General features: G+C 42.3%; 1 protein-coding gene and 1 long non-coding RNA gene across 2 annotated transcripts; one reads left to right on the top strand and one right to left on the bottom strand.

Annotated features, from left to right (window-relative positions):
* The first annotated feature begins 8,757 nt into the window (after positions 1-8,757).
* On the top strand, positions 8,758-23,444 carry LOC115158017 (elongation of very long chain fatty acids protein 1-like). Its single transcript, XM_029706474.1, has 8 exons — positions 8,758-8,914; positions 20,372-20,471; positions 20,608-20,798; positions 21,199-21,279; positions 21,473-21,529; positions 21,627-21,732; positions 22,165-22,301; positions 22,582-23,444. Exons 2-8 carry the CDS (start codon positions 20,411-20,413, stop codon positions 22,906-22,908), a joined length of 960 nt encoding a protein of 319 aa, XP_029562334.1. The 5' UTR covers positions 8,758-8,914; positions 20,372-20,410; the 3' UTR covers positions 22,909-23,444.
* Positions 9,495-11,408, bottom strand: LOC115158018 (uncharacterized). The gene is made up of 2 exons (XR_003868612.1): positions 11,096-11,408; positions 9,495-10,725 (listed from the first exon to the last, which is right to left on the bottom strand). It is a non-coding gene; the product is annotated as an uncharacterized LOC115158018 (long non-coding RNA).
* Positions 23,445-24,157: the final 713 nt, after the last annotated feature.

The raw sequence follows: 24,157 nt of genomic DNA, 5'->3' as shown, positions 1-24,157 counted from the left end.
ATCAAAAGTATTTCTAGTATAACTATTGTAAAACAGGTAACCTATAGGTATGTGGCTGCAGGTGATCTAAGGTATACTGTTGGCTAGGGTGTCACAATGTCACAACAGTTGCCTGTTATACTTGCATGCATACATATGATTAGTCATGGTAGGGGATTTCAAAACCACTTGACTTGATAAACTTGTAAAAGTCTGAAGTAACAAGTTTTTTTTATGTACATGCTATGTGAATATGCTATTCCTAATTCCTACAAATTACAGTCAGATTTGTAATCAAGATCATGCGCGTGCCACTAACGTTACTACATGAACAGGAAGTGTGTGGGCCACCAATTGTGCAATCGCAATACCATTGTGTCATTTTTACATCTGGCCGGTGGCGACCATTTTTGGGGCGATGGGGGTTGCCCATTTTGGATGTTATTTTGGCATTAACACGTGTCACATATCAGTTTGCAAACAATGTAAAAAAATTACAAAAATAAAATAGAGTTACTAAAGCTACACACAAACTTGGTCTCTTTTTTTCTTTCTTGAGTAAGGCAGCTCCAAAATGTAGCTGTTTCAGCCTAGCTCAGTGCTTTCTGTGGTGGTGGGCAGCTAGCAGAAAATACGGAGCGTAGGTGTTGGTAATGTACTCTAGTTGTGCCGTGATTGGCTCAATGTTCTGTCACTCTTGGGTAAACAACGTCACCTCCAAATCTAAAGGTAGAGCTCAAAAATTACCTTTGGGTGCTGCCATAGAGTTGCATTAAAAGTGCCCATCCAAGAAGGCCCAAGGTCATTGGCCACAGATAAAATGACGTCAAATCACGTTATATCTACAGTAGCTTTGATTGGTCAACATCATACTTTCAAAATCTTAGCTAGCAAGCTAGCAGTCATCATCATGAATCAAGTCAACAATCTACTGGCAAATCCTTTTAAATCCTTGTCATATGAAGAGAAATAATGAAAAGAAATTATAGTTAAAATGTATCGGTGCTCAAAATGTATCAGTGTCATTGGACATAAACATTACACAAGTTGGAAATCGCAAATCGCAAATGAGTGGTTTGGAAGGAATCAGTGGCTAACTGTAAGCTTTGCAAAGCAATCACTAGCCTGCTATTAGTGGAGTGGATGTGTGGTCCAAGTCTGGGTTTAAGGGTCTTTTTTGAAGCTTAAAAGGATAAACTTTCAACATTGGCCATGCTGTCAATTCAGCAAGACTTCTGCCGCACTCAAACAACTGGAAACTAAGGACTGTGAAATCTGACTTCAGTTCAAGACAACTGGGAACTAGGAAAAAACAAGCTCCGACTGGGAAAATACATTTTGAAAGGTCATCCAACTCTGTATTGCAAGTCAGGAACTCAAGCCACTTTTTAGAGCTCCGACCTGAAGATCACTGACGTCATCATGATTCTACCTTGTTTTTTTTCCAGAGTTCCGAGTTGTCTTGAAAGCAACATAAATTGCAAGAGCTTTCATTGTCTGCTTATATGCCCCCATTATTTATCCTACGGTTCTGACTTGGTGTGCAGGGAGAATACTGTAAGAAAAGCCCATGTTTCTAATTCTGTCGCTGTACATTTCAAAAGTGCTGAACTATTACGTCCGTCCTAGCTCACTCATTAATGTCTTAATCAAAATTACGGATTGCCTCTTATCCGCTCGTCCTCTCCTTGTGCCATAGTTTGTACATCTCAATTCTCAGTAGAAATCACATTTGTTTAAGCAAGTCAGCCATATCAGTTATGTTTTTTTTTAAAGGCGGTTAATGAGGCTGAATGAACTGATCACTGCCAGAAAAGGCTCCGCTGACCGACAGATGTAGCAGGTGTTGGGACTGCTGTTGGGACAGCTTTATGTAGGCCCTAACAGTTTGGGGCACCGTTTGTCACCATATTGTGTAGTGTAGTGGCTATGCTGGCATGCATAAAAATATATATAATTGTTTGCCCCACCAAGATTTACATGCTAAAATCGCCACTGAATCTGGCCTACTCTGTGCTAGTAGTTGATCCCCCAAACCATATTTAAAAAATATATATTTTGGTTCATTACAGAGAAAATTGGTTGTCACATTGTGCTGAGCCATCACTTGCAATTGACTACAATGCATTTTTCCACTGTGCCATAAATCAATGTTTGAGTGATGCTGTTTACAACAACAAAAATATGGATTTATTGGACAGTGGAACATTAGATTTAAAAAAAAAGTTTGCTCAAACCTTACCTGGGCCGGATTGAGTGGGCTCGCAGGCCGGATCTGGCCCACAGGCCGTATGTATCGTGTTTAATGGAAGACCCAGATGCAGACTAGAATCGGGGGCAGGCAAAATGACAGGTCAAGGGCAGGTAGAGGTCAGTAATCCAGATCAGAGTCCAAAAGGCACAGAACGGCAGGCAGTCTCAGTCTCAGGGTCGGGGCAGGCAGAATGGTCAAAACCGGGAAAACAGGAACTATAGAAAAGACAGGAGCAAGGGGAAAAACGCTGGTAGGCTTGACGAACAAAACGAACTGACAATAGACAAACAGAGAACACAGGTATAAATACACAGGGGATAATGAGGGGAGATGGGAGACACCTGGTGAGGGGTGGAGACGAGCACAAAGACAGATTTCCCCCCAGTCAGCCAGGAATACAGAGAGGACAATGGCTTAACTTGTTACTCGTAAGAGTTGGCTATGTGCTCTACTTTTCCATTAGATTAAGCAGACATTTGCTTGTGTCCTGAAGAGGAGCCTCGTGAGCCACACGATGGCAGAAATGCAATCGCTTAATTTGTCTAAGCACAGTGAGTAGTTAGAAGGTACTAAACAATCATTTATTTCATAAGACTTTTGCAGACAAATTTTCCCTTTTAATCACCTCAGACGACCAAGAGAACTGCACCTGGATCGAACATCAGTATGTTTCCCCGAGCATATACATCATCCCAGGTTCACCATAAGTGTTGAATGAGTGAATTAATTCATTCATGGATGAATTCATTTGATTTGTGGAAGTTATTTTCATACCAGAGGCAAGGCATTCCTCACATTCATCATGGATAGTGTCATTTCATTCAATATATACATAGTCTTACATAATCCTACAGTACGCTGTCTGCCAGCCCTGCTCTACTCTAATAGGTCAAGTCTACCTTCAGGATATGACCTTTTACCTTCTTAGTTTGATCTCAATGACCGACTTGCAGGGAGCCACAGCTTAATTTTGGCGTGCATCAACAACAACAACATTTTTTGGCCCCACCAAGATTTACGTGATAAAATCTTCACTTCATCTGGCCTACTCTGTGCTTGTAGTTGATTCCCCCCTAAACCATTTTTTTGCAATATTTTGTTTCGTTACAGAGAAAATTGGTTGTCACATTTTGCTGAGTCATCACTTGCAATTCACCACAATGTAATTTTCCACTGTGCCATAAATCAATGCTTGAGTGATGCTGTTTACAACAACAACAACAAAAATATGCATATATGGATTTATGGGACAGTGGAACATTTTCCACAAAATTTGGGGCAGAGACATCAGATTTAAAAAAAAGTTTACTCAAACCTTCCTTGGGCCGGTTTGAGTGGGCTCGCAGGCAGGATCTGGCCCACAAGCCTTACGTTTCCCACCCCTGGTTTACACACTTAGTTTGAATGTTGCTATCGCCCAATCAGTGTCAAGTGTCAATGGCTGCTTCCTAAAGGATAGCCTTGTCTCCAGGCTAATAGGACACAAGCAAATGTGTTCTTAATTTAATTGGAAACTGTCCGAACATTTTCAGCCAGTTTCCCGGTCACAGATTAAGGTTGAAATGAAATCTATTTCAACTGAGATTGTCCATTGAGCATGCTTATTAGTTCAGGACTGGGGTTAATGTACAGTATGTCCGGGAAACCGGTCCTCTACAGCTTCTCAAGGGAAGGGCAACCCAGACTGGACTGAATAAAATGCTTTGGGTCATCATTTTATGCCCCTTGCTCATTGTTTGACTGGCCACTAAGCAATGGGCTGGCTTTCTCCTGGGTCATTTCCCTCCAGTCATCCAGGAACACAGAGAGGACAATGGCTTAACTTGTTACTCATAAGAGTTGGCTATGTGCTCTACTTTCCCATTAGATTAAGCAGACATTTGCTTGTGTCCTGAAGAGGAGCCTCGTGAGCCACACGATGGCAGAAATGCAATCGCTTAATTTGTCGAAGCACAGTGTGTCAAGGCTTTGGGTAACTGGTGAAAAGGAGTGAGGCGAGAGCTGAGATGCGTGGACAAGGTATTTAATACACGAAAACCACCAGTATAGAAACAATACAACGGTGCGTCAAATATACCGGTACCACGAAAATTACACGGGTACCGGTAAACACGAAAATTACACGGGTACCGGTAAACGGGCACAATGACATGTGGGAAACAGAGGGTTAAATAATGAACAGGTAATGGGGGGAATTGAAACCAGGTGTGAAAAACCCACAGACAAAACAAATGGAAAATGAAAAGTGGATCGGCGATGGCTAGAAGACCGGTGACGTCGACCGCCGAGCGCCGCCCGAACAAGGAGAGGGACCGGCCTCGGCGGAAGTCGTGACACAGTGAGTAGTTAGAAGGCACTAAACAATCATTTCTTTCATAAGACTTTTGCAGACAAACTTTCCCTTTTAATCACCTCAGACGACCAAGAGAACTGCACCTGGATCGAACATCAGTATGTTTCCCCGAGCATATACATCATCCCGGGTTCACCATAAGTGTTGAATGAGTGAATTAATTCATTCATGGATGAATTCATTTGATTTGTGGAAGTTATTTTCATACCAGAGGCAAGGTATTCCTCACATTCATCATGGATAGTGTCATTTCATTCAATATATACATAGTCTTACATAATCCTACAGTACGCTGTCTGCCAGCCCTGCTCTACTCTAATAGGTCAAGTCTACCTTCAGGATATGATCTTTTACCTGCTTAGTTTGATCTCAATGACCGTGTTGCAGGGAGCCACAGCTTAATTTTGGCTTAGGATCTCACTGCTAACTGAACAAATTTATCAGGTTGCTCATCCGTTGGGAAAACACAAGTGCAGTTAAAACAGACTGAACAATGTCTATCAACTGGGCTGACATTTTGAAAGCAACTTACCTTGCATTCTCTCTCTCCCCCTTCTCAAAATGCATTGAAGAAGAAAGTCCAAGGTGAGGTACCTTGAGGAGAGAGGATGCGAGGAATTGAGGAAAGATCTAGTGACTAGTTTCTTTTTTCAAGTTCAAGTAGTTTATTTGCCATTTGCAGGTATTAAAAGTAATACATTCATTGGCATTTTTGTTGGAGCTCTCTCATAGTACAGTTCATACACAAATACAGTAAACATATCACAAATAGAACATAAATAGAACATCAATCCAATTAAAAGTGCTGAGATCCCTTGCTACTGATCAGAAGGGAAGTGGAGATAGACGTCTCAAACCTTGTGTGGCCGAGCATGCAGAAGACCGCCATGGCATGGTACATAAAACACATCCTACACAATTGGGTACATATCTGGTATATCTTAGCTATTTCAAGACTGATCATTGACCAACGTTCTGGAATGGCTATTTAGGATTTCAGTTGCAGACCTTCATTTCAGAAATGTTTCATTGATCTTTGTGTTTCAGTATAGGGTGGAGCACTTTCACCTCACATCCCTCTGAAGGGTGGACACCTCTGACTCAAACTATCCACCCTCCCCACCCACACCTTTAGAGGGTAGTAAATGTCTTACAGCCAGGTTTCATATGCATAGGAACACATTCACATGCATTCAGCCTGCCCCTGAACGTGCAGTGACCTTGTGTATCTGTGGAAAGTTCCAGAAACCTGAGTACTCAGTGAGGGAGCAACAAGGAGGGGGTGGGGGACGACGACGACAACAGAAGGAGACCAGTGTAGAGTGCGCATGCTCTGTCTGGTCTGCTCCTGCAGGTAGGGGCTGTACTACTACGGTGCCGCTTACCTCGGCCAAAGACACTAGCGGCGGTGGCATAAACATGTCAGTCATTGAGAGTCCAGCCATATTGCAAAGATTGGGAGGATTTTTTTGTTGCCAGAATGTATAGTAGGCTATAGTCTTGGGTCACTCTTTGATTACTCTTGGTTCATAATGTTGTGTGCATATGTATGTAATGCTCATTGAGATTTCTTTCTTATATGATTGGAAAACCGTTATTAAAGGGGAAGTTCACCCCAAAACACTTCCGGGCCCTCATTCCATTCAGTGGAATGTGAGAGTAGCGAAGGCCCTGGTACAGCACAGTCTAGGGTACAGAGAGAAGTCTCGGAGACACATGCTTACTTGTTTTGTAAGTATTAGAACACACACTCTCACACACCAGGTCAGCAGGGCACAGATTCATAATTTGGTGGGTGCTTATATTGGTCCTATTTCACACATGTACAAGCGTGTATAGGAAATATGCTTTTTTGCATATGCTACTCTCTCTAAGAGAAACTCAGAGAGTGGGGTCATGGCCAGGGTCTGCCATTATCAACAGTGACCCTGTAGCAATTAGGGTTAAGTGCCTTGCTCAATGGTACATCAACAGATTTTTCACCTTGTCAGCTCAGAGATTCAAACTAGTGACCTTTCGGTTTCTGGCCCAATACTAGGCTACATGCCGAGATGGGTTAGTGTTGCAGTTTATGCTGGCAGTCATATAGCATTGTGGTAAAAAATCTGAGGGCAGCAGGTAGCCTGGCGGTTAAGAGCATTGGGCCAGTGACCGAAAGGTTGCTGGTTCAAGTCCCTGAGTGACTGGGTGAAAAAATCTGCTGATGTTCCCTTGAGCAAGGCACTTAACCTTACTTCCTCTGGATAAGAGCAGGGGAGGGACTGACTGAGAGGGGGGGAGAGAGCTTCCTCGAGCTTCCTCTAACTCCCTCTAACCCTCTGCCTCCCTCATCTCTACTCTATCCTGTGGGACAGAGCAATACAGTAACACGGCCTTGGCTTACAGAGAAACTAAGAGGCCATTAAAGTACATCTGCACAACTGTTAACAGTTGATGTGAATATGTATGGGGTGCCATTTGTGATGCACACTTGAAGGTCTTAGTCATGGCTAAGTACCTCATTACAGTAGATTCACTCTTAATTAGTGATGGCTTGTTTGCCAAATCTTTTACGTCACAAAGAATCTAAGAGCTTGCTGAAATTAGGGAGAAATTAGTAGGCTACTTAATAACCTTTTACTGAAGTGGGTTAAATCAAGGTCACGCATTCTTGGTAGTCTGAAACACATGGACTTTGAAACAAAAGTATAGACCTCACACATATGGTTATTTATGGCTTAGACACCTGTACCATGTCAGATATAGAGTTGAAATGTATTCCATTTTTAGTTTGCATCCTAATATTACACTTTATGTACATCACCAAAATCTGAAATAGATATATTTTTTGAATAATCTTTATTAATTATGAAATGATGAAAAATATTAATAACATTCCACCCATGTTTTTACAATGGAATTTGACTGTGCTTTGGGATGGTTGAAAACATAGTGATAACACATCAGGAATTCAATTTGAGTGGGTGAATAAAGGCAGGAAAAGGGCTACGCTGTCAATTTAAAACGAAAGGGTGTAGTGTGTCCGGCTCCTACCTAACTGTTCTGTGTGGCCCAGGACTGGTGTTCTAAGACGTGTGTGTGTGTGTGTGTGTTCGTGTCTGTGTCGCACACGTTTCTTCTAGAGGGAGAGTGAGTGAGCGTCATAGCTATGTCATAACTATGCAGCGTTAAAGATGATCTGAACATCTGTTCCTCCTTTTGAAACTGGGGCGTGGTGGGGAGTTCAGACTAAGTGATTTCATACGAGTGAGAGCAAGCAGCACTTACAACGTAGTATTAGTCAGTGAGTCACTGTCGTCATGTAGTAGGAACCATAATGACTGTGTCTATGTTATTAGATTCAACAACCAGCCCCGAGTAAACAGGAAAATGACATGTTTTATTGCATCCACCAACTGGTCTCTTTCTCTCATGTGTTCTGAATGTCACAGTCTCTAGACTAGGGGAAGGGTTCCATGTTGTTAGATGAGAAACACATTTTTTTAAATTACATTTAGAAATCTCATGATTGTTTTTGTAGGTGTCATTGTGGGGTTGTACATGTTTATTATAGTAAAGACTTCGACTTCCAGTCCAGATGAAGGGTGAAATGGATGTTAGCTTCGCTTTCTTTGTGTTGGCTAGGGGACAGAGACGCAAGCGGCGCAACAATGGTCCCCTTCATGATAACAGAGTCGCCAGTGATTTCTCTGCTGCTGTGTGCCTGAGAATTATATTATCAGCCCGCCCCCTGGGAGAGAAACCAGCCGCAGGAGGATGCCATATTCTGCTGTGTTTACCTCTGTGAGAGGAATGGGGGGAGAGAGGAGGGGGATGGGGCAACTCCAGCCAGACCAGTGGACCCTTTTTTAAACTAATTTTCACACCGCCGGTTGAAATAGAAGGCCATCTCCCTCTTGCTTTTACATTCTCACTTGTCTGGCTTGCACTCTCACTGACACATATCCACTGCTCCCTCACACCCCCCCTCTCTCTCTCCCTCCCTTCCGCTCCCTCTCTTTATGCCTTGCTCTCTTTTTCTGAAATAGTTATTCATCCACTGTGTTTATGAGTCAGGGAGGGTGGGGACTTGGAGGGCAGCAGTACCAGTCACACTTTGTCAGTTTGCTCTCTCTCTCTCTAACTCACTCCCCCTCTCCCTCCTCTCTTTCTCTTTGTCCCTCCCTCTCTCTCCATATCTCTCCCTCGACTGCTGTCCTGGCCCTTCTCTCCATCAGGACAGGGAGAGCTAGCAAGCTGTCCTCTGCGGTGAACGGGACTTGGCGTCCACACTGGCATCCATTAGCCCGCTCTGAGGAGAACAGGACATTTACCACAGCAACGACGAGGTAAGTGCACCCACTTAGCACAAGATGGAGTACCCAGGAAACTAACCCTAACCCCTCTCTCCCTTTCTCTAATTTTGGCCCACTTGTTGAGCCAATGGTTTTTACCGGTCGGGTTTGTGTCCCTAAGTTGGTTTTCGGTCTTGTAATCACCTCAGGGAATGGCTGTGTCTTAACAGGCTGGGGTAAACACATAGACATTGTTTGGACGTTGTGTGTGTGTGTGTGTGTGTGTGTGTGTGCGCGGCGGTAGAAAACCCAGTGTGTGTGTACAGTAGGTATAGCAGCCCTGCAGACACTCCTGTTAAACAGATGCTGCACTGTGTGTTCGTTCTAATGGGCTCCTCCTTGACTCCCTCTCTCTGTGGACGTTTTTTTTCCTCCTCTCCTCTGCCTCTCCTCTGGGTTTTCAATGTCAATAGTGAAGTCACTGAGAATAGCGTCTTGCCAAGGTTTCGAGATGGCTTATCATCACATGATGGGTCGAGGTTGATAGCTTCGTGGAAGTATCTCCTCCATCCATTCTGGAGCAGGCAGTCTCTAAATACCAAAAAGGGGTAAATCAATTGGCTACATTTGTCTATTTGTTTACAGTAAGGTTAGCTGGTTAGCTATGCCTATGTGGTGTTTCCTTCGTGGAATTGAGGTAGTTTAGCACATGGACTTTGTGACCCTCTGGTTAAGGTGATCGAATCTGTTGGATGGTCATTTGATTTCCATAGGGGGGCATGTTGTTTTCACTCCACCTCTTATGTGGATATATGTACATAAAAAAAAGTGTTCAATAAATTGTATTTGTGGAGTGCCTTTGTTACAGCTATGAAACAGAAAGCATTGGTGTTGGAACCCAGTATGAGATTCTTATTAAACGAAATAAAAATGAATACCCCAACCACCAAAATGCACGGTCAGCAAGATGCATGGTGAAAAGATGAAAACATCAGTAGCCTAAACATCATTACAAGCGCCAAGTGCGCTTGATAACAGTGAAAATCATCACAAAAGCAATAATGCCATTATGAATATAAGTGTAGATAAGACAGCAGTCAAAAAGTCCATTATCACTTGGAGAATGTCCATTTCACATAGCCTAAACAGCAAAAGCTGTTGAGTGCATTGATGATTGTATTTCTTGCTTGATGTGTAGGGCCTACTCCCGCAGTGACGACATGATGTGCTGATAGTAGCCCGTAGAATTCTCACCGGCGTGTTCTATTCCAAACGGTGCCGTCCTCTCTCCAGTCGCACCGTTTCATTTGGTGGTGGCGTGGGCACCTGCTCAGTGCGCACAATTCTGGCTTTTTTTTGCGTTTAGCCCTCAGGTTCAGGTTGAGGTTCAGAATCAGAAGAATTCTCATCAGAGATGTCATAATGATTTTTTTTTCTTCCCCACCATCGGAGTTGTTTTCCTTCAGATGTTGCAGCAATGCTAACTCGTGCACGCATTCGACTTGGTCTTCTTGCCGTTGTAAATTACATACGCTCTCTTGTGTACTCCAAGGAGGCCGGAGTAGAATGATAGAGGACATAACATTTTGAGATTCTAAGAATAGATCGATACATTAGAATGGCCCGCCCTGTTCTTCCTTCAAAATTGGTGAACACGTAATTATGCATCGTTCGCTTCCCCTCGTTCATCAACTCATCCAGTCTTCCCCATCATACTTGAGGCTACTTCATTTATTGAATCTCTTATTATATGTGCGATATTAGTTTTGGTATAGTTCCGGTTCACTTTCGAGGCAAATATCGGGGTGATTTTCAACTGGGCACGGCCTCTTCAACTATTGGGAGAAGAGGGGGAGCAGGCCCGACTGTCGAGAGAAGGAGGAGCAACGGAGAAAACCATGTAAAAAATGTCCACAACAACAGTTCTGTTTGTCATATTAAAATTAGAACAACGACAGTGTGTATTATAGACTTACATGTATTTAGGAAAAGTCAAGGACAGAGGGTGGCATGACTTTAAAAATGGAAGTTATTAAAAAAATGTCATTCTTGAGCAGTACAAATGACTGCTTTAGCAGTTCTATTGTGGATTTTATAGTAACCAACATGCAATTTAACTGTAAATATGTATTAGCCTATCTTTCAGTGTGGCATGAACACAACCAGTCATGATGTTTTCATCTGATTGTAAAAAAATAAATAATAATAACTTCAAAAAGTAGATTACCTTCACACCTTAGTCCATAATTGCATCCAATCGACTGAAACAGCGCCCTTCTGTCTTGCAATATGTAGCCTTAAGTGGCGTTTCAAAGCTCAAGAGTTTGTAGTGAGCTCATGTGATTGGTACGTCTTGAGGCATTCGTTAGAGATGGCCAGATTGAAGTGATGATGCTGTCAGATAAGAACTCAAGGACTACTGTTATCCCGCAACATCGTTTTATAATGAATCGAACAAATGTGATCAGCGTCTCAGTTATCTCGGCTCAACTGCTGCGATACGATTCGATGCGCATAAACTCATTCATTTTCCGTTCTAAATTAAAACCTGCTGCTGGTGGAGCTCCTGAGCTGGGCGTCTCTGAGCTGGATCTGTCTGAGCTGACTTCTCTCTGTGTGTGTGTGTGTGTGTGTGTGTTAGCAAACCAAATGCATAGCTAGAGCCCTGAGCAGGATATCATTTATTTGACACATCTTCGTTTTCTTATAGTTATACATTATTCATAGTTAATCCTGCCGTCTGTATTTCGAAATACCTCGGTATGCCAAGCCTAACCATCACCCACTAATTAACTTGTCATTTTTGCAGATGAAGTGTTTGAGCCAGAAATGTATCAATATTTAGCGTTTATAAATTAGCTATGACATAGCCAATGAATGTATAAGCGCAACTTTGGATTTCACCCCAATCTCAAAACCAACTTCACCCCAATCTCCTCTTGCTTTGGCCATGCGGTGCTTCTCGCAAAAGTGATTGCTGTCCTTGTTATGAGATTATAAACTTTACCCTGTGTGTCTAAAAAGGACCATATACACTGATTGTTTAAAGCAAAACCAAAATGATTGCTGATGGTGAATCTGAACAATCAAAATAAAATTCATTCAGCAGGTACAGTGCCTTCAGAAAGTGTTCAAAACCCTGAATATTTCCGCATTTAGTTATGTTACAGCATTCATTTCAAATGGATTATGTGATTTTTTTTGTCACTGGCCTACCCACAATACCTCATAATGTCAAAGGGGAATAATGTTTTTAGAAATGTTTACAAATCAATTAAAAATGAAAAGTTGAAATATCTATAGTAAACAGGTGTTCAACCCATTGTTATGGCAAGCCTAAATAAGTTCAGGAGTAGAAATGTACAGAAATCATCCCGTATGATGCCTTTTGCCTCATATGATGCTGTGTTTTGCATCATATGATGCAAAATGCATCTTACAGGGAGGATTTCTGTATTCTGAAAGTTACACATCTTGAAAACTTGATTGCTGACAAGCAAAACATTTGGGGCTAGGTCAACAATGTGCAAATTAAACAAATACCAAAATATCATTTTTGGGTGGAGTTTTCCTTTAAATCGGCTTACAAATCTATGGCAAGACTTTAAAATGACTGTCTAGCAATGATCCACAACCAACTTACCCAGAAAGACTCACAGCTGTAATCGATGCAAAAGGCGATTCTAACATGTATTGACTCAGGTGGTTCAATACTTATCTAATCATGTTTTTTTTCTTTTTAAATTTTTTTTATTTTTTTTTACAAATGTTAGACATTTTCTTCCGCTTTGACATTACAGAGTTTTTTGTGTAGATCGCTGACAATTTAATCAATTTGAATCCCACTTTGTAACACAACAAAATGTGGAAAAGTAAATGGGTGTGGTTACCATACTCAGATCCCTGGCAGTAAATTCCATTCAGTTAGATCCAATTACTCAGTGAGATTTTTAACAACTCACAAGTCTGTCTAGAGTTTGAAGGAACAATAGATTATTACAATATATTTCCAACAGTTGTCAGAATGTTCACGTGATTACTTAATGTGAAAGGGTTTCTCCTCAGAACAAGACGGACGATAGATGAGTTAGAGGCACCGCGATGTGGGCCGGCACCACAGATATGTTGCTCATGCCGACTCGCCTCGTTCTCCACAGCTATTCGTGTAAGAGCTTCCTGAAATGTTTGGTCTCTGATATGAATCGGAATGGAAACAACAATCACACCGACACGTGCGCATTCATTCAACAGCCAGGAAGATCCGAGGCCTGCCGATGCGCTGTGGACCCGCATGCTGTGAACTTTGCCCTATTCACCTGTCGACGTCCATGACGCTCTGCTTTTCTGCCTGAAACTCATAATGAAATGTGGTTGCGTAAATGCTAACCTCTACTTTAGTTGCAGGCTTTTTCTTGACATTTCCAGGTGGTGTATCCATAATGTGACACGTGCATTAACATTTAGAGGCCTGCGTGTCAGATTTCCACTCACATTGCTCGGGAATGTTGTCACGATCACACACGGAATCAAGACAGTAGGAGTTTAACCTGATATCCCCTGCCGTGCCGTTTTAATCGGTGTCCTTGAAGGTATCCAGGTGAGCAAAATGTGCAGATGCCATTGGCCACTAGATTGGATCTCGCAAACGGGACATTCCTTTGCCTCTTCGCTGTGTGCATTTGCTATGCCTTGTGGCTACAGTTACTGGTACTCCTCACCTTTACCAGGGTTCAAGAGATGTACAGATAACCTAATGCCAGTGACCTTTGCATACAGGTTTGTTTGCAGGAGATGATTACAGTCCATACCTTTTACAGAAAGGTCTGTTGGTCTGAAAATGGCTGGCTGCTGACATCAAGTTCTTTCCCACTGGGTACAGATATCAGTTCAACGTCTAGTTTTGATTTACATTTGGTTGAGTTGTCAACAAACTTGAATTCAACCTGAAATAAACAAATGTCACCATGTCATTGGATTTAGGTCAAAAGTCGGGTGAAAAAAAAGACAATTCCCTTACGCCAATGACTTTTTTGAAATCCGATCGGTTTTCCATGTTGATTCAACGTCATCGCGTGTTTTTTTTTTTTTTAAAGTTGAAACGCCGTGTAAACAACGTTGATTCAACCGGTTTTTGGCCAGTGGGTTGTCAAAAGGAAAAGAACAAGACACTGGATTTTCCTCATGATAGAGTACAGATGCTGAAACTGATTAAAGGGAATGGCTTGCTATTCAACACCTTTCAGAATAGTGCATACTTAAGCTAGTTCCCTTAACCTAGTGTTGACAAAACTTTTGTTTGTCATAGGTTCAATTTAATTAGGTCACAGGTCGTCATTTACACCACTTGAATAAATCTGAATCATGTCGGGCAAAGTTTCAAACGGTGTGGAAGTGCATGAACTGGTAACTGTTGACATGTACACGCAAAAAAAGTTTCTGTGTTTGCCACCCTCAACAAAGCACTTACCTTAAGTTGTCCCCCTTGAAAACCAGTGTTGTTTGACATTCTTGCTGTATTAAAGACCTCCAGCCTAGTGTTTGGTTTATTGAAAGGGCTTTCCGTGAGCATACCAGCGGATGGGAGCTGAGCGAGAAGACCTTCCACTTGGACTATTGTTGTATTTATGTAGGGTCCCTCTGATTCAACTGTGTACACTTTGACAATGTTTTCTATACTGTTCTCTGTATGCTCAGACATTACTGTTTGATTCAGTCCATGACGATTCTGTACTGTGTATTTTTGCTGTATGGTAAGACACTTTTCTATACTCTCCGCAAATGATATCCCTCTCATTTGGCCTCAAACTCTCCCACTGCACACTCTAGTAGACGTAGTGTATCATTACCTTTAATGGTGTTGTCTGAGGGTGGACTAGACTGTACTCCAAGTGCAGGGAGAGCGCAGTGTAGGTTGCTCTGAACAATGGATCCCTATTTCTCAATAGTGTAGTGAGATGGGACCGCACCCACACATCCCAGCTGTTGAACAATAACATTGACTGCTCACCCTATATGGAATAGGCCTAGAGAGCTTTTGTCAAGAACAGAAATAGGGTAGACCAGGTTTGGTTGTCTCATGGGTTGGTTGTCACAGTGCTTATTACTTAAAATCCTGGGGGGGGGGGGCTGTGTAATAATTTCCAATATAAAAATGTGTCCTCTATAGCAGAGGTCATCCATGTGGCCAATTAAGGTCAGTATCACAAAACATTGAGGTGAGAGCAATATTTGTATTTTTCATGGGCGAAAGTATATATTCATATGCTTGTTATTTCTTAGATAAATCGTTGTATGATGGGAGTATCCATGAACAATTACTTTTATTGAAAGGTGGAAAGGGAGAGCTTTATTTCAAGCTTATTTGTGAGTTCCTAGGTCAAGCCATGTGGTAACTAGCATCTTAATTAGCATTGATGTCAGGGTTGCTTGTCACAATCTGACAATCATCCCCATTGTAACAATGTACCCAGTAAGCTAAATGACAATGAAAAGTCGTCTATGTTTCACAAGTTTGGACAGCACAGTTTAATTCAGTAGAGTACAGTACAGTAGCGCAAAGTAGGGTACAGTATATTAGAGTAAAGTGCAGTTTAATTCAGTATAGTAGAGTACAGTACATTAGAGTTCTGTACAGTAGACTTTAATTAAGTATACAATACAGTCAGCATGGGTGGCGCGGGGGTCCCCACCAAAAAATTATTCATATATTTTTAAAGGAATTCAGTCCGGCTTTAAACTGTCTTGAAAGTTGTAATAGTAGAATGCACAAGGTGACATTTGTAAATTGGGTAGTGCATCATCAGTTTTCCTCTTGTCATGTCAGTCATTACATACCTTAATGAGCTATTTACAACTTGTCAGAAATATCCAGAACAACTTTCCAATGAGTCGCTCAAATGTTACATGTATACACATTAGACATCAAATCAAAGTTTATTTGTCAAGTGCGCCGAATACAACAGGTAGACCTTACAGTGAAATGCTTACTTACAGGCTCTAACCAATAGTGCAAGAAAGGTATTAGATGAACAATAGGTAGGTAAAGAAATAAAACAACAGTAAAAAGACAGGCTATATACAGTAGCAAGGCTATAAAAGTAGCGAGGCTACATACAGACACCGGTTAGTCAGGCTGATTGAGGTAGTATGTACATGTAGATATGGTTAAAGTGACTATGCATATATGATGAACAGAGAGTAGCAGTAGTGTAAAAGAGGGGTTGGCGGGTGGTGGGTGGTGGGACACAATGCAGTTAGCCAATGTGCGGGAGCACTGGTTGATCGGTCCAATTGAGATAGTATGTACATGAATGTATAGTTACATGGGGGGAACACAATGCAAATAGTCCGAGTAGCCATTTGATTACCTGTTCAGAAGTCTTATGGCTTGGGGGTAAAAACTGCTGAGAAGCCTTTTTGTCCTAGACTTGGCATTCCGGTACCGCTTGCCATGCGGTAGTAGAGAGAACAGTCTATGACTGGGGTGGCTGGGGTCTTTGAACATTTTTAGGGCCTTTCTCTGACACCGCCTGGTGTAGAGGTTCTGGATGGCAGGCAGCTTTGCCCCAGTGATGTACTGGGCTGTATGCACTACCTTCTGTAGTGCCTTGCGGTCAGAGTCCGAGCAATTGCCGTCCCAGGCAGTGATGCAACCAGTCAGGATGCTCTCGATGTTGCAGCTGTAGAACCGTTTGAGGATCTCAGGACCCATGCCAAATCTTTTTAGTTTCCTGATAACCAGGTGGCGAATCGCATCTCTGCATGTCTGGCAGACATATCAGTGTGGATGACGGATCACCACCTCAAGCTGAACCTCGGCAAGACGGAGCTGCTCTTCCTCCCGGGGAAGGACTGCCCGTTCCATGATCTTGCCATCAGGGTTGGCAACTCCATTGTGTCCTCCTCCCAGAGTGCTAAGAACCTTGGCGTGACCCTGGACAACACCCTGTCGTTCTCCACTAACATCAAGGCGGTGACCCGATCCTGTAGATTCATGCTCTACAACATTCGCAGAGTACGACCCCCCCCCCAAAAAAATATATAGATGTACTATTGTAAAGTGGTTGTTCCACTGGATATCATAAGGTGAATGCACCAATTTGTAAGTCGCTCTGGATAAGAGCGTCTGCTAAATGACTTAAATGTAAATGTAAATGTCGTGCCCTCTTCACGACTGTCTTGGTGTGTTTGGACCATTCTAGTTTGTTGTTGATGTGGACACCAAGGAACTTGAAGCTCTCAACCTGCTCCAATACAGCCCCTGTAGTCCACAATCATCTCCTTAGTCTTGGTTACGTTGAGGGATAGGTTGTTATTCTGGCACCACCCGGCCAGGTCTCTGACATGACAAAATGTAAAGAATTGCAAGAAAATTAGCGTAAAAACTGCTGAAATTTCTTTGCACCACATGACAAAATGTGAACACGGGATCTTCCCCAATGCTGGAAGGGGGGCCCCAAGTGAAACAGTTTGGAAACCCTGCTCTACCCTACTGTGATATACTCTACTCTACTGCACTGAACCATATTCTACAGTACTGAACTAAAGTCTACTTTACTGTACGGAATACACTCTACTTTTCTTTACTGTTCTGTACTGTACTGTACTCACTATATACTGTGCTGTCCAAACTTGTGAAACATCGATGTCTATGATTGGTTCAGACCTGCTTGTCAAAACTGAGACATGAAACTCTGTCTGAAAGTCAGCAACATACACACACACACACACACACACACACACACACACACAAACACACACATGCACACACGCACAAACCTTTTCATATTTGAAAAAACATTCCTTGTTTTCAACAAAATAAATTATTAAAACAAATGTTTACAGTTTTACTTTATCTACATATTTCATTTTCATCCAAATATCAGATGGTTACTGTTTGTTTGATTAAAATACTTGTAGTTTGGTAGATGATAAAAGTTGCAGGTCACTTAGTTCAATCAAATTGTCCTTATAAACCTGAGGTAAAACCATCACACCTGTGTTATGCTGCTTGTTTCCAGAGATAACATGTCTTCAAATAAGCCTGTTTGATCTCCCTTCTTCAGTCAGTGTAGTTATGTCTGCACCTTGATCTCTTGAGACCGGTCTAGAACAAATTTAAACATCAAAGACAGTCGCCTTTGCCTTCTCTCTCTCTCACGGCCGGGGGTCATTTGGGGAGAGCAGAGAGGGAGAGTTTGTGTTTTGCCGTTGTTCTGTGTTCTGTGTTCTGGCCTGGTTCCTGTACTTGGCGGTCCCAAACTGAGGCGAGGGCTGCCTCTGTGCTGTGGGATGCTCGTCTGTCTCCTGTAGCCCCTCCCCTCTACTGTCAGGCCATGTCTGCCGAGGGGCAGGGACAGGGGCAAGGCATGCTGGGATGTGAGGGGCAGAGTGTGGAATGCTGGGTCATTGACGACAACCCGTTTGGGTCAGTGATGCTGGTTCAGAAGCAGAGCACTCTGCTGCTGAACAAGGGCTATCAACTGCAGCACACACATTTCCTTTCTCATTCTCTCATGTCATGAAGCCAAATAAAATACCAGCTGTAAAGGGATGCCATAGTAATGCTATGCTATGACGTTCTATTGTATTTTATGTTTTGGGGAGTAACAAGGATTGATGGTTTTGGGGAAATACAAAATTATTAATTTGATGCAGGCAGCTCTGATATGTTTAATACCGTAAATGATGTTTGGGTAAGGACACTGTAATGACATTGTAAAGTCAGTAAATTAAGGTATTGCAATAGCATAGCATGTACAGTGCATTTGGAAAGTTTTCAGACACCTTGACTTTTACAGCCTTATTCTAAAATGGAAGGAATTGTTTTTTTCATCTCAACAATAACCCATAATGACAAAGCAAAAGCAGTTTTTCAGTAATTTTTGCAAATGTATTTAAAATAAAAAACTGAAATATCACATTTACATAAGTATTCAGACCCTTTACTCAGTACTTTGTTGAAGCACCTTTGGGAGCAATTACAGCCTTGAGTCTTCTTGGGTATGACGCTACAAGCTTGGCACACCTGTATTTGGGGAGTTTCTCCCATTCTTCTCTGCAGATCTCAAGCTCTGTCAGGTTGGATGGTGAATGTCGCTGCACAATTATTTTCAGGTCTCTTCAGAGATGTTCGATCGGGTTCAAGTCTGGGCTCTGGCTGGGCCACTCAAGGACATTTAGAAACTTGTCTCGAAGCCACTCCTGTGTTGTCTCGGCTGTGTGCTTAGGGTCACTGTCCTGTTGGAAGGTGAACCTTTGCCCCAGTCTGAGGCCCTGAGCACTCTGGAGCAGGTTTTCATCAAGGATTTCTCTGTACTTTGCTCTGTTCATCCTTCCCTCGATCCTGACTAGTCTCCCAGTCCCTGCTGCTGAAAAACATCCCCGCAGCATGATGCTGCCACCACCATGCTTCACTGTAGGGATTGTGCCATGTTTCTACCAGACGTGACGCTTGGCATTCAGGCCAAAGAGTTCAGTCTTGGTTTCATCAGACCAGAGAATCTTGTTTCTCATGGTCTGAGAGTACTTCAGATGCCTTTTGGCTAACTCCAAGCGGGCTGTCATGTGCCTTTACTGAGGAGTGGCTTCCGTCTGTCCACTCTACCATAAAGGCCTGATTGATGGAGTGCTGCAGAGATGGTTGTCCTTCTGGAATGTTCTCCCATCTCCACAGAGGAACTCTGGAGCTCTATCAGACTGACCATTGGGTTCTTGGTCACCTCCCTGACCAAGGCCTTTCTCCCCCGATTGCACAGTTTGGCCAGGCGGCCACCTCTAGGAAGAGTCTTGGTGGTTCCAAACTTCTTCCATTTAAGAATGATAGAGGCCACTGTGTTCTTGGGGTCCTTCAATGCTGTAAAAATGTGTTGGTACACTTCCCCAGATCTGTGTCTCGATACAATCCTATCTCGGCGCTCCTTCGACCTCATGGCTTGGTTTTTGTTCATACATGCACTGTCAACTGTGGGTCATTATATAGACAGGTGTGTGCCTTTCTAAATCATGTCCAATCAATAGAATTGACCACAGGTGGTCTCCAATCAAGTTGTTAACACATCTCAAGGATGATCAATGGAAACAGGATGCACCTGAGCTCAATTTCGAGTCTCATAGCAAAGGGACTGAAAACTTATGTAAATAAGTTATTTCTGATTTTTATTTGTAATACATTTGCAAAAATGTATTAAAGCCTTATTCTAAAATGTATTAAATAAATAAAAATGTCCTCATCAATCTACACACAATACCCCATAATGACATATGGGGTACTGTGTGTAGATTGATGAGGACATTTTTATTTATTTAATACATTTTAGAATAAGGCTGTAACATAACAAAATGTGGAAAAGGTCAAGGAGTCTGAATACTTTCGGAATGCCCTGTAAATCAATACATAAGCGTATTGCAGTAGCATATTACACTTACCTCTATATACAGTATAACGTATTTGCTAAGTGTAGTAGCTATTATTAAAATGACATAATGACTTATCTATTTGCTTTTCCACAGGTGATTGTGTAGTGATACCACAGGGGGAAGCTAGTCAAAATGCTTCAGGACATTGGTGCTAGAGCCATGGAGGTCTACGAGTTCCTCTTGAAGGGAACAGGTGAGGTATTTTTCGACATAGTTAATTACCTGACTGTACCTCTGCTTTGTGTACTTTGAAAGCGCTAACTGACATATTGCTCATAGACCTGTTTTGTAGTGTATTTTCACAACTCTGAGAATATTCTGTTTCTCAGACCCGCGATTGTGGGGCTACCCACTCATGCAGAGTCCGGTGAACATGACGGCCATCTTGCTGACCTACATCTTCTTCGTGCTAGTCGCTGGGCCTCGCTTCATGGCCAACCGCAAGCCCTTCCAGCTCAAGGAGGCCATGATCGCCTACAACTTTACCATGGTGGCGATGTCAACCTTTATTGTCTATGAGGTGAGACACTGTGAAGCAAAGCTCTTGTCTCTCCAAGATCAGGTTCTTTGATTGGTTCTTTTGAGAGGCATCGCAACAGCACTTGGAGCTAGTCTTTTCTCTGGCAGTATATTGGGTGTTTGGTATGTGGCAGCTCTATCTAAATGGGTCATTCGCCTCCTTGGCCAGATTGTGTTGGATAATTAGAACACTAGCTAAATTACTATTGCCTAGATAGGCAGGAGGCAAAGAGGTAAATACGATTTGAGATTTACATAAAGACGACCGATATACTTCCATATAGTCAATATTCACAAAGCTTATGTCAATAACAGTATGGGTACTTTCCAATCTACCAATCCAGTTTGACTACCGGTAGCTACAGTATGTCTAAACTGACTTTGTCCTCTTGTGTTCTTAGTTCTTGATGTCTGGCTGGGCCACAACATACACATGGAGATGTGACGCAATTGATTACTCAGACAGCCCCCAAGGCCTTAGAGTAAGTGTTGAATCTTCGCTTCACACATGGGTTCCCCGTGATGGTCATGAGATGCATCTTCTTTGAAAGAAAGTATGCATGACAAGGTCAACATTCTTACAATATTCCTACTGATCCATTGTATCAATACTATCTTTAGACTAGGCTGTTTTGTCCAAATTCTCACCTTTCCATGTTTTGTTCCCCTCACTAGATGGTTCGAGTGGCCTGGTTATTCTTGTTCTCCAAATTCATTGAGCTCTTGGACACGGTAAGACTTCAGATTATTTCCCTTAGATTTGGTGTCTCTCCCTCTGTTCACATTGAGGTGATCATCGCTGTATTTGACGTTCCACTCTTTGGGTCAGGTGTTCTTCGTTCTGAGGAAGAAACATGGCCAGATCACCTTCCTGCACGTCTTCCACCACTCCTTCATGCCCTGGACCTGGTGGTGGGGCGTCAGCTTCGCTCCCGGTCAGTCCACACTACTGCCTGGCCTTCTACCAGACAACTGGAATACTAGTTCAACTTTTGACATTTAAAAAAAGAAACATTTACCGCCTGGTATTGTAATACTGTGTGTGTGAAATGGTGGGAAGACAATTCCACTTGAAGTAGACAAACTATTGGAGGAAATTGAGCCTTTTCAATTAAAGTGTAGTAGTCCAAAAGTTCATGCCTTCTAAAATTGTGTTTGTGTTACCCGTGATTACATGCTTACCCCAGAAGGAATCCCGAAACAAAATAAATGACTGTCATGTATTAGCTGTTAATACAGATCACAAACTGCTCATCACCCATTCATTCATGAATTTAAAGAAACTCTTAGTAGACAGGTATTTTGTTGGTGGATCCAGTGGAATGTGGGCAGGGTTGGTTTGAAGTGTTCTGTGTGTTTTACCCCAGGGGGAATGGGCTCTTTCCATGCCATGGTGAATTCCATCGTCCACATCATCATGTACTCCTACTACGGCCTGTCTGCGGCTGGACCACAATTCCAGAAGTTCCTCTGGTGGAAGAAGTACATGACCGCCATCCAGCTGGTATGTTTTTGTTCGTTTGAACGGATCTATATGGCTTTGTCATTTCCAGTATAGATTTGTACTATCAGTAGTTTGCTATTGCCAGGTCTTCGTGGCCATTTTGTTTTTTAGTTGTTTCTCTAAAAGTTTATCTTTACTAGATTTTTGGGGGGACTGTTGTAGATGCAGAATACTAAAGTAGTAAATACCATTGTTCATCAGTGCAAGCACTGTGCCACTTCAGAACATCAATCCCCATATATGTATTGTTCCTCATCATTCCACCAACTCTATCCAACAGGTTCAGTTTGTGATGGTGTCCCTTCACGCCACCCAGTATTACTTCATGAAGAGCTGTGACTACCAGGTCCCCCTGTTCATCCACCTAATTTGGATGTATGGCACCTTCTTCTTTGTGCTCTTCTCCAACTTCTGGTACCAGGCTTACGTAAAGGGCAAGAGGTTGCCCAAGCAGGATACCAAGCCCAGCCTCAATGGCAAGGCCAACGGGACCACCTTGGTCGCCAATGGTAAATACCATGAGAACAGTACCAGCAATGGCACCAGCAACAGTTCCAGTCACCACAAAAATGGCAGTGCCCATGCGGGCAAGATGAAGAAGTCCTAGGATCTTCGGAAAAGAACACCCAAGACGCATGTACATGAGATCCCGCACAAACTACCATGGATTCCAAAGAATGTTTTGGTTATGTTTATTTTCTGATCGTTAAGTTTTATTCCGCACAACAACCTGGGGAAATGACGTGGTCAACGATTTCCTCAGTTGGGGCCCCACATTAACAGTTTTTTTCTTTAAACTGGGAAACTAACTATGGAACACAATGTATGAAGAGAAGACATGTTGTTATGACCTAATGTTATCTTCACTGATGTTGCCAATGAAGACAGTTCCCATGAAAGGTTACATACTGTACGTACATGTGCGCACAAACACTCCTACACCCACTACTCACCTGTCGCCATCCGATCATGTCCCTCTGACCCCCTGTGGACAGATGACACTGTACAGTTTCTATCATCAAACCTGAACACACCTTTGTAAATAGTTTTACCGTCAAAAACAACTAATGATATTGGTATGCTTTCGGATTTTGTTACTTTATCTATGTTAAATTAAATACCAATAAATTACATTTGAAGTAACTGGTCTTACTGGTGGAAATGTTAATGACAATTTGAACCTTCGTTGAATAGTGTAAACCGACCCAAAGGTTGACAGCGTTCCAAAAACCTTTTACACACAAGTTTAGTTGACACATTTCAGTCTGCATTAAAAACGCATCATGGCTATGAAAGCTGTGAAAGCCTTCCCTGAAGATCAGTGATTGACAATGTCCAAGTACTTTGAATAATGGTTAACCAATGGCCTCGTCTCTGTAGTGGGTCTCTCTTCCCTTCTATCCTCAGAAAAAGTTTAATAGTGCAACTTTGACCCAGGAATATATTTGTACAACTCATTTGTTTTCTTAAGTGTTTTGTATTTATATTTATTATGGTTCCCCATTAGCTGCTGCCAAGGCAAGGAGTCCGGCAAAATTAAGGCAGTTATACAATTTTAAAAACATTACAATACATTCATTACAGAATTCACAACACACTAAGTGTGTGCCCTCAGACGAATACTCCACTACCACATATCTACAATGCAAAATCCATGTGTACGTATGAGTATAGTGTGTATGTTATCATGTGTTTGTATGTATTACTTCACACTCCCTGCTGTTCCATAAGGTGTATTTTTACCTGCTTTTTAAATCTGATTCCTCTGCTTGCATCAGTTACCTGATGTGGAATAGAGTTCCATCTAGTAATGGCTCTATGTAGTACTGCGCGCCTCCCATAGTCTGTTCTGGACT

This window comes from Salmo trutta, chromosome 22, assembly GCF_901001165.1.
Source record: "Salmo trutta chromosome 22, fSalTru1.1, whole genome shotgun sequence".
Lineage (NCBI taxonomy): Eukaryota > Metazoa > Chordata > Actinopteri > Salmoniformes > Salmonidae > Salmo > Salmo trutta.
Note: the sequence above shows the minus strand (reverse complement) of the source record. Positions and strands in the feature narration are given on the sequence as shown.

What these genes read in the sequence shown, in the direction of transcription:
- LOC115158017 (XM_029706474.1), top strand. Translation starts at nt 20,411, where the DNA reads ATGCTTCAGGACATTGGTGCTAGAGCCATGGAGGTCTACGAGTTCCTC. An exon ending in ACAGCCCCCAAGGCCTTAGA is followed by an intron (nt 21,280 to 21,472) that starts GTAAGTGTTGAA and finishes TCCCCTCACTAG; the next exon opens with ATGGTTCGAGTGGCCTGGTT. An exon ending in TCATTGAGCTCTTGGACACG is followed by an intron (nt 21,530 to 21,626) that starts GTAAGACTTCAG and finishes TCTTTGGGTCAG; the next exon opens with GTGTTCTTCGTTCTGAGGAA.